The 9,692-nt window shown below is 47.1% G+C and overlaps 2 protein-coding genes across 3 annotated transcripts; one reads left to right on the top strand and one right to left on the bottom strand.

Annotated features, from left to right (window-relative positions):
* Positions 1-65: 65 nt before the first annotated feature.
* On the bottom strand, positions 66-6,770 carry LOC311311440 (uncharacterized protein). 2 transcript variants are annotated; one of them, XM_084441156.1, is made up of 9 exons: positions 6,185-6,770; positions 5,604-5,660; positions 4,354-4,911; positions 4,114-4,227; positions 3,609-3,960; positions 3,102-3,238; positions 1,616-2,907; positions 1,406-1,516; positions 66-1,117 (listed from the first exon to the last, which is right to left on the bottom strand). In XM_084441156.1, exons 6-9 carry the CDS (start codon positions 3,203-3,205, stop codon positions 540-542), a joined length of 2,085 nt encoding a protein of 694 aa, XP_084297282.1. In that variant the 5' UTR covers positions 3,206-3,238; positions 3,609-3,960; positions 4,114-4,227; positions 4,354-4,911; positions 5,604-5,660; positions 6,185-6,770; the 3' UTR covers positions 66-539. The 2 variants fall into 2 exon arrangements, with proteins under 2 accessions (XP_084297282.1, XP_084297281.1); XM_084441155.1 differs by having other exon boundaries at positions 5,604-5,667; positions 6,189-6,770.
* A 550-nt stretch (positions 6,771-7,320) lies between these two features.
* Positions 7,321-9,540, top strand: LOC311311538 (group XIIB secretory phospholipase A2-like protein). The gene is made up of 4 exons (XM_084441279.1): positions 7,321-7,671; positions 8,316-8,404; positions 8,686-8,851; positions 9,136-9,540. The coding sequence occupies exons 1-4, from the start codon at positions 7,416-7,418 to the stop codon at positions 9,252-9,254; spliced, it is 630 nt and encodes a 209-aa protein (XP_084297405.1). The 5' UTR covers positions 7,321-7,415; the 3' UTR covers positions 9,255-9,540.
* The last annotated feature ends 152 nt before the right edge of the window (positions 9,541-9,692 follow it).

Genomic DNA, 9,692 nt, shown 5'->3' with positions numbered 1-9,692 from the left:
GTATCAAAGTCTGAATAATTCTGTGCATACATTTTGTTCATGTGTTTATTAATTCACTTGGGCAGTCACATTAAAGTGTTCAGGGAGCATTCCACAATGCAGAGAAAGTCAAATGAAAAAAACATGTTTAAGATGGTAATGGTCAGATCTTAATCCTAAACAATGTGGACATGTACAAATTATAACCATGCAGTAGTGTTATGACACTGCACAATCTGTTGGGAATAAAGATTAGTTATTACACCATTCCATGTGCATATTCTGATTATCATGACTCCGAGGAGCCTAATATGTTTAAACACTTTTACAAGTGCTTTTATAAGTGCTGTAAAAAGGTTTATAGCCAATTGACTGTTATAAACGGTAAAACGTGCACTATTTTTGTTACTACTGTATGGTCAACTGAAGTTAGCTAAAAGTGAACCTAAATTGTCAGGGAGCAAAGAGTCCACTGATCCACATTCATTTACCGTTAAATATCTTTATTATCTCTCACGTACCAATGCGTCTCCAAAACTATGAGCGTCTTTAAATTTTGTTTACACTGTGTGGAAGTTTTCATCGTGCTGGCCAAAAGGTGACGCTGTGGGGTCAAAAGTACTAAAAAGGTCTTTCAGTGGTCTGGCAGTCCCGTACTCAATTTGGCCCCTGGTTTGCTGCGGCGCCGGGGTGAGTTTCCTAGGCTTGGGGTGAGGTCGTGTCATCGGCGCCAAAGGTCGGATGGGTAGATTGTGGAAGCCGGAAGCACCCGCATGGATGTGACTCCGGTGGGGAGGGCGCTGCGCTACCGCGGCCCCCTGGGAGATGGAGTCTCGCGGGGGAGGCCGAGGTCCGACGGCTTTCGAGTCGGGGTCGGGGTACCGAGGGTGGTGGGAGAGGGGCGTGAGATCGTCAGGGGGCGGTCCTCGAGGGGGAGGGCCGCTAAGAGACAAACGAGACGTCGATGGGATCGCCGCCGGCTCGTCCCTCGCATCACTCCCCTCTGGCGCCTTCTTGTCGTCCGCCTGTCCCTCGTCCTCTTCCATCCTCTCCTCCGCCTCTTTCCGCCTGTGGTTGTCAGTGCAGGCAGATCCTCTGGTGCTTTTGCACTCATCACTGAGGCCCAAGGCATCGCTTCCTGAGAAGCAGCAAAACGGGTCTTGTAAACTCCAGTGTGATGGTCATATATTGTGACTGTATTATTGAAGCAGTTTAATATTATATTTTTCTCTATCCACCTGCTGTATTGGCAAATGAGCCCCAATATTGTTGTGTTCATAAAGGATGAATCCAGTTAATTTGCTTATAGATAAAGGAAGAAAAAAACTATGTAGCAATGTTAGCGGGGAAACCAGAAACCGCACAAAACTTCACAACTATTGCAATGACTAGATATCTAGTAAAATGAAAGTGAATGTGAACATACCAGTGGCTTTACAGCCTTTAAGCTTCTGACCGCCCTCTTGCTCCCCCTCATGGCGGCATGGACTTAGGCGCCGAAAAAGGCTCTTCAAAACTGAATTGGTTTTAGCTGGTTCTGAAGAGACCAGATGAAATGTTTTTAATTCAAAATCTATAGTTCTAAACATGCACACAGAATGACAAGTTGGCCTAGTTTGAAAGCAGCCCCTCTTACCTCTGTCTGATGTAGGGTCTGGCAGGCTGACTTTGGCCTTGGTGTTGACGGGTTCTGGTTTGGTCCGTGTTGGAGACCGAGGGGTGGCGGCCTCGCTGATGGGGCTGGCGAAGAGGCTGCAGAAAGGTTTGTCCAGGGGCTTGTGTGACTCGAGTGAACAAGGAACCTCCCCCTTCCGACTTGAGGAGCTGGTAGGATTGGGTGACTTCTCAAATGGAGGGGTGTGGGTGGTGGACTGGTCATCGAGGCCCAAAAAGAGATTATGAAAGGGTGACTTTGAGGGCTTAACTTTGTTTTCTCTGGGGCTAGGAGGAGGAGGAGCTGGGGTATGTATGGAGTCTTCGTGACAAGATGGAGTCGTACGAGTATCTGGAATTGTGGGATTTGGAGGTTGGGGAGTGGAGTTCTGACCGATTGGACTTGAAAAGAGGCTTGCGAAAGGCGTTTTAAGGGGTTTGCTGGATACTACTGTCTCAACGAAATGAGAAATCTTCCTCTTACCGTCCCTGGCTCTTGGAGGATGAGGGGTCCGCGTCTGTTCTGGGGGACCGGGCGGAGTCGTCAGGGTATGTGGTTTTGTCTGTGCGGGGCGTTTGGGAGCAGTCGCCTGGCAGATGGGACCCGCGAAAAGGCTGAGGAACTTTTGAGTCCCTAACGCACTCTTATCTGGACGGGAGACGGGTCCTTTACAGCCGTGGGCGGTACGGGGAGGATCGGGGCACCTGTTCGCTCCACGATGCGGGAAGGAGGTCTGACCGCCTGGGCTTGAAAAAAGCTTTTGGTAATGCGTTTCAAAGGGCTCGTTAGATCCGACGACAGTCTCGTCTGAATTAGAAACGTCAACGCCGTCCGCGGATCTTTTTGTCGCCGCTGTAAGTCGGGCACCGGAGGCCCCGGCGACGGCGCCCGCAAAGAGGCCGCGGGGAGGTTCTTCCTGATGTCCGTGTGATCCGAGAAGCTCGGCCGCTTTTCCCTGGCGGTCCGCAGAGCTTGAGGTACGATCGGGGGACCGCCGGGAGGAATGTCCCGGAGACGGCCGGCCGATGGGGGGAGTGAGAACGCCGTAGGGTTTGGGTGCGTCGACAGGTCTGCGGGACCCAAGAACAGCCTCGATGGAATAGGAGACCGGCTCCTTGAAGTCAGGAGGACTTGGGGGAGGGTTGAGGGCAGGAGGGGAGTAGGTATGATGGGTCTCCTTCTCTGCAGCCTCTGGTGATACCGCTTTGTTCCACAAGGGGGCAGTCTTCTCTGCATCTGGCCCAGATGGGCAGGAGCTGTTGTAAAAACTTAGCCTGAAATCCAAACATAAATGTAATAGGTGATAATCCTATCGAACATGGCAAAACAGTTAGTCAACAATACAGTTGCCTTTTACAGCGAAGGTGGTTTGTATGAAGGTAGAGCCAAGAAAAGGTTATCCGTTACACTGTTAAAGTATGCCGCTATTACTGCAATAATGTGAAACTACTCCGAGTCTTGTAGTCACCTTAAAGGATTCAGGAGTATGTCCGTGGCAGGCTTGGACGGGTCAGAGGTCATGGCATCCTCGGTGGTCATCGGTTGGTCCGTGTTCATTGACTGAGCCAACATCAACTCCTTTTCCTCTTTTTCCCTTTTCAATGCCTATGTGGGCAGAACGCAAAACTTCATAAACAGCTTCCCTTCTGGGAATACAAAACATTTCAAAAACATTCTGGTGATGTTCTTACTGTTTTTATCCAGCACTTAACATCTTGCAGTTAAGTGCAGTTAAGTGCAAGATGCAGTTCAACAGCAGTTGAAAACTAGCTACCCAGCTAACACTGGCACATTTACTATGAGGGCTCATTTACTAAAATGTTCCTAAAATTGTTGATCGGTGTGCATTGTCCCTGTAAAAAATAAACTGAATAAAGTAAAGGAAAGAAACCATTCTAAACGCAAACCAGGTAAAACATAAGAAAACGTTCACAATATCCCCGTTTGATGAAGCCAGTCAGATGGACCCACTGACCTCGTTCAGCAGTCGTCTCGTGAGGTCAGTCAGGGGTTCATGGGAAAACCTGCACCGGTCTCCACAGAAACACCCTCCTCGCGAGTGGAAGTACTTGCACGGGAAAGCCTGTGGCTACTCTGTTAAGTAAATAACAAATGACAGTGATAGCTCCTTCCTGATTACAGCCATGTGTTGTTCTGTCATTGAATGAGGAAGTTATAACCAGGAGGTTATAGCCAGGTAAAAGGATATGGTGCATGTATGGGCAGCTCTCTCCGCTGAAGCAATACCCCCGGATGTAGAACTTGCACGCTTCTTTGAGCATGTTATTTTTGAGAGCCACTGGGTGTTCGAGCTGACATTCATCAACCTTTTGGGGAAAACAAATGAACCAAAGCCGTCACCGTGACAATACATGGAGTCATGACATAACATGGTCACATGACATTTAATCACCCAGCACCATTTGTAGAATTATATGATGGATCGAAGACAAACTTAGATTGTTGGATGAAAAACCTGCCTTGAGACAATTTCCCCTGAGGAAATGTTTACAGATCAACTTCCCATCCATCTCGACTGCGTTCTGGTCCTTGAACTCCTGTGTCATGCGTCTTTTAAACTCCACCACAGGGGCCTGGGTGAAGGGGTAATACAAATGTTGCCAAGTCACCAATTTGAAATCAAATATATACAATAGAAACAGAGAAAAACATCCTCCGATGCTAACGGCTAAAGCGATGCGACGCTGAACTTTAAATACCTTCCCCGGAGGCTTCCCGCCACCTCGGCACCGCCGAGTCTGATCCCCTCTCTGAGAGCGGTCGGCGCCTCGAAGGTGACCCCTCTGGTGACCCCTCTGGTGGCCCCTCTGGTGGCCCCTCTGGTGGCCCCTCTGGTCTGTGCTCCCGCCGCCCGCCCTGGAACTATCCTCCGTCATCCTGGGCGAATCACTGCCCCTCCGAGTCCAGCCCCGGCCTCTACCGGCCCGCTGTCCGCCTCCGTCCGCGAAACCTCGGCCTCTCGTGGATGCGTGGAAGCCTCTGGACCTGTTAGCTTGATTGCCGTATCCGTCGGTAGAGTTTCCTCGCCAGTTGCTCTGGCTCTGCTGTTTTGGGTCCCACTTCTTCCTCTTCTGCGGCCAGCCTGGACCCTGGTCAGAACGTCTATAGAGGTCCAGTTCTTTGCTGAAGTCCAGGCCTGGTTGCTTATTGTGTAGCGTCTTCGATTGGTTGTCTATGGCATCTGGCCTCTGGGCCGTCTGTGACATATGGGTTTTTTTTTGGTTGTTGCTGATCCTCTCGGGCTCTTTGGATGGACTCTGCACAGGAAACACACACACACACACACACAGAATGTTATTTCACTGTGGTGTCGTGATGCCACGCTATCTTTCCCTCCTATCTTCTAACCAGGTCCAGTGGATGCCCCACTGTCACCAGCAGACCTCCCTGAGTCCGATAGATACCCCTGTGTCTGCTGTGGATGTCGTAGCATTTAGTTAACACACACACACACAGACACACACCAGCCCACTTCCGGCTTTAGGCCTGGGCCATAGCAAACACACACCAGTATTTGCCATGTCTCTCCTATGTTGTTTTTTAGCTTCTCTTACTCGGAAAATGTAATTTAATGTAATTTATTGCTTTATAAATGTTCTTATCTGGTAGACAAACATACTCCAGGAGCTTGCTCGATCGCCTCGTTGAGAGGGGTCAGGGAAGAATTTTTACAGCTCACTTATCTGGCTTCCCTCTGGAATATGTAGGGGTGGGTCGTATACCCACCTCCCTTGTTCTCTGTAAAGCGCATTGTATTGCCTCTGGGTATGAAATGCGCTATACAAATAAAGCTTTGATTGATTGATTGATTGATTTCTAAATGGTGCGTTTAGAGCTAAATTAGGCCAACGTTACAAAAATAGGGTTTTATCTGTTAGTGCTAGTCTGGTTTTGCATTGACTAGCTGACCTTTCTATAAGCACTGTCAAAACGTTATGATTTACGTCACCTGCTGGGTTTCTGTCTTCTTCTTCTTTTTATTCCTCTTCCTCTTCCCCAGTTCGCCCTCCTCCCTTAGATTGAACATAATAAAGGTCAAGGAATTGCATCAAAAGAAAAAAAAACATACTAACGTTACGCATATAACGTTAGCTAGCTACTGTTAGAGTCAGAGAGTTTATTTGCCATTTGTAGAAGAATCCGCATTTAAATAAGGGTGCAGGGGTTAAGGTTTAAAAACATGTAACAAAACACATATTGACTCACACACTATTAAACAAGTAGGACGTACCCACTGAGCAAAGACACGTCTAAAAGACGTCTTTTTTGTCTTTTTCGGACGTCCAAAGACATCCCATTAGGAGCCAGAATGAATGTTTTTTTTAACGTTCAGATATTGGACCCGTTCTGCACGTCCACAGACGTCTTAGAGGGGTCCAAGCCAGACGTGTGAATATTGAGGGGTCCAGCAGACGAACACACGGGGTTCTGGACAGACGGACGTTATTAAGACGTGATCTGAACGTCTCCCTGACGTTGCGTGTTTGCTGGGTAATAATAGTCAGTTATCAGCTATTAATGCTCCATCACCTACCTCTCCATGGTCGAGACAGGCTCACGTGGGGGCGTGACATCTTCAGTCGGTAACGTTAGACTGGTGAAGAGTTTGGCAAATGCCATCTTGCCTGGCTGGCTAGCTTGAATCTGGCTAGCTAGCTTGAATCTTGATACATACGAAGTTTGGTCGGAGTAACGCCTCGTTGGAGTTGATCACCACGCCACAGCTAGCTCACGTAACTCACCTAGCTAGCTAACAAACGTGAGCGTCAACTGAAGCTGGGTTCACGTACAACAGCCGTAGCTTTGGAATAGAATGTTGGTTTTTGAAACTGCCACTTCGTGTTCTAGAACTGTGAGATAGTTCTAAAGACGATTCACCTTCAAGATCCACTTTCCAGTGACATTCGAGAACTACAAAAACTCTAGGCTGGTGGAACCCGTTATGTGAGGAACCCGTGACTAGTTTTGCGCTCGCACTTCTAGTTTTATAGAACTTCACAAGTTTTTAGATGCTTCTCTGGTTCGCTGCTTCCATGATCATAAAGCTAGCTAAATTACTTTGAGGTGCAAATATTACAATTTGGTGGATCACTGAAAATCGTGCTTCCACTTGCTGGAGGACTTCATGTTTTCGTTGTCTACTTCCGTGCACGTTTACTTAGTCGCCGCCTACTTCTCACGTTTCAAAATAAAAGCACCCTGGTCTCCTTTTAACAGAAACGATCTGTAGCCTCGCGAGACCATCCTGATCTCACGAGCTCACATTCTGTTTCACTACGCACAAACCATCTGTGCATTCAGCCTAAATGCTTTGAAATGCATGCACAGTTCCAGTATAACTATATTAAACATACAACTAATTAATATTTTAGAATAGAAGAATTGATGTGAGTTGCACATGATAATGATTGATTTATCATAAGGGGACAATGACACAGGTGTCTACTTTTCACAAACTTGACATGAACTCAGTGAATTCCATTCTGATAACAAACAAATGCTGAAGCTGATAAACAACACATTCAATGCAAATGTTCATTAAAAAAAAGAAAAGATAATAAAAATGCCTCAGATAGGAGGCTGAACTTTGTACTTCCACAGTGGAGCCTGTCCCTGGTGTGAGTCTCAAAGTCCAGGTCCCGCTGATGCAGACAAGACTCCCTGCTACGTGTTTGCCCTCCTCTCAGTCTCCCCATCTGAACTCGTACGGGCACTACCTCTCAAATCCACCCCTAACTCTCCACCTTCCTAGCCTTACAGGATGCTATACCGGGCCGCGATCGCGCTCCTGGTTCTGGGCCTCTGTGTTCACGGGGCCCTCAGCCAGGAGACTGACTCCCCACCTCCGGAGGAAGCAGCCCAGGCAGACACCCCGCAGGAAGGAGCCGAGGAGGAAGACTCAGACTGGGGGCTGAACTCTCTCAGGGGGTCCTTCGAGGCGGTCAACGGATACTTCGACTCCATGCTCGAGCTGCTTGGCGGACGAGATGGAGTGTGCCAGCACAAATGTCGCTACGGTAAGTGTTGTTCTGTAGGAGGATATGATGACTTGAATCGAGTTTTTGGTTTCTTAAAGTCGGGGCTGTTTTGTAGCAAATGGACGATTTTACATTTTAACATGACTCGGACATAATAAACAGGGTAGGCCCAACACCCACCACCTTTGGCAGCCCTGACTTGAGGTTAACTGTCAAAGACTAATTACTAATTTCATTTTTTTTTTGTCATGTCTTCTTAACAAGTCATATCATGACCACTGATATATCTATGACACTCCCCAAAGTCCTTAAACAGACCCCATGACTACATGACTGAGTACACACTGTGATTTCATCTGGCATGAGTAGTACCGTTTATCAACTTACTGATAAAGATGATGAAGGCAGACAGCGCACCTGAAAGTGGACTATGAGCTGAGATGAGTGATGATGAGAGGGGGACTGTGAAATACTTTTCCTAACAGATTTCAATGAGTTTGTTTTCACTGACCTGATAATCTCCCTCCGAGGTCTGTTGACATAGAGAAAACACTAATGTTCTCTAAGAGGCATTTTGTGTTGCAGCATGAACTAAAAATAAACTTAACACCATGTGAGTTCTCTTTGCTGGGTCCGATTAGAACCGGTAAACTCTGCTAACGACATCCCGCTGTTTCTCCCAGGTAAAGCCCCACTCCCTCGGCCCAACTACGAGACGCCCGAGCCCAACGGCTGCAGCTCCTACTTCATGGGACTGCCTGTACCCAATTCGGTTAGTATCGGTAGAGAACACACACACACACACACACACACACACACACACACACACACACACACACACACACACACACACACACACAGTACAAGCCCATTGTGATACAAACCATAAGTCTTACTCGCGGTAACAGTACACAGCTTTGGTCTGTAGCTTTTTTTGCGTGTTAACACAATGACAAAAGTGATAGATCTCAGATCTTAGAGAGATTCAAGAGTACAGGACATAGTGCCACAGGGACACCGCCTCACCACCTTTGTCCTGTGACGTTACGCCAGATGGATCTGGGCATCCCCGCCATGACCAAGTGCTGCAATCAGCTGGACATGTGTTACGACACGTGCGGCTCCAACAAGTACCGCTGCGACTCCAAGTTCCGCTGGTGCCTCCACAGCATCTGCTCCGACCTCAAGAAGAGCCTCGGGTTCGTGTCAAAGGTCGAAGGTCAGTAGGATCAAAATGCAGGCTGCCTTTTTTTTCGTTATCTATAAATTTGAAACGTTTTTCTGAACTTCAAGACTATGCTTTAGGGTATAACCTAACCATGTCATCTATAGCAGAACTATATTCAGCATGATCTTAAGATTTAATATCCTCATGTACATTATATACACAAATGGGAAAAAAAAAAAAAAAAAAGGTTCTGGAAAATATACGCTTGAATGATACTACAGCTACAGAGTACATAACGTGCTGGTGACTCATCTGGTCTCTTTCTCTGTCCACAGCGTGCGAGGCGGTAGCAGACACCTTGTTCAACACGGTGTGGACCCTGGGCTGCAGGCCCTACATGAACAGCCAGAGGGCTGCCTGCATGTGTGAGGGAGAGGAGAGGGATGAGCTTTGAATACCTAACACACACACACACACACACACACTTCATAACGTTAGATATTAGGGCAACAAGTATGGCACTCAACACAGGAGTGGGGAAATGTGACACTTTGGATCAGGGCGTTTCAAGAGACTCCTTTTTTGTTTGACTAGTTGTGTAATTTATTTGTATTTGACTTGGTTTTGTTACAAAACCACTGTATTTGAAAAGATGTCTGGACATTGCGAGATCTGTAAATTGTATTTGTGTTGTACTTGTGTTCTGCGACGTGTGCAATAAAAATCAGCCTTTAACATTTGATGTGTAATACAGCACCTTTGAAAAACAGAGATCGTACATATTACATATGGGAATACACTGCACAAAATCATATACTGATCTTTAAGTACCATCGGATGAAGAGAAAGTCAGACACTGTCAGGTAGAAGAAAAATATTTTAGTAGAAATAT

The sequence above is a fragment of the Borostomias antarcticus genome, assembly GCF_949987555.1.
Source record: "Borostomias antarcticus genome assembly, chromosome: 7".
Taxonomy (NCBI): Eukaryota; Metazoa; Chordata; class Actinopteri; order Stomiiformes; family Stomiidae; genus Borostomias; species Borostomias antarcticus.
This window is presented reverse-complemented; position numbering and strand designations above follow the sequence as displayed.

Coding starts and splice junctions, on each gene's coding strand:
- LOC311311440 (XM_084441156.1), bottom strand. CDS start 3,205: ATGTTGGCTCAGTCAATGAACACGGACCAACCGATGACCACCGAGGAT. Junction 1,517..1,615: donor AGACCCTACATCAGACAGAG/GTAAGAGGGGCT, acceptor TGGTCTCTTCAG/AACCAGCTAAAACCAATTCA. Junction 1,118..1,405: donor TAAAGGCTGTAAAGCCACTG/GTATGTTCACAT, acceptor GCTGCTTCTCAG/GAAGCGATGCCTTGGGCCTC.
- LOC311311538 (XM_084441279.1), top strand. CDS start 7,416: ATGCTATACCGGGCCGCGATCGCGCTCCTGGTTCTGGGCCTCTGTGTT. Junction 7,672..8,315: donor CCAGCACAAATGTCGCTACG/GTAAGTGTTGTT, acceptor TGTTTCTCCCAG/GTAAAGCCCCACTCCCTCGG. Junction 8,852..9,135: donor GTTCGTGTCAAAGGTCGAAG/GTCAGTAGGATC, acceptor CTCTGTCCACAG/CGTGCGAGGCGGTAGCAGAC.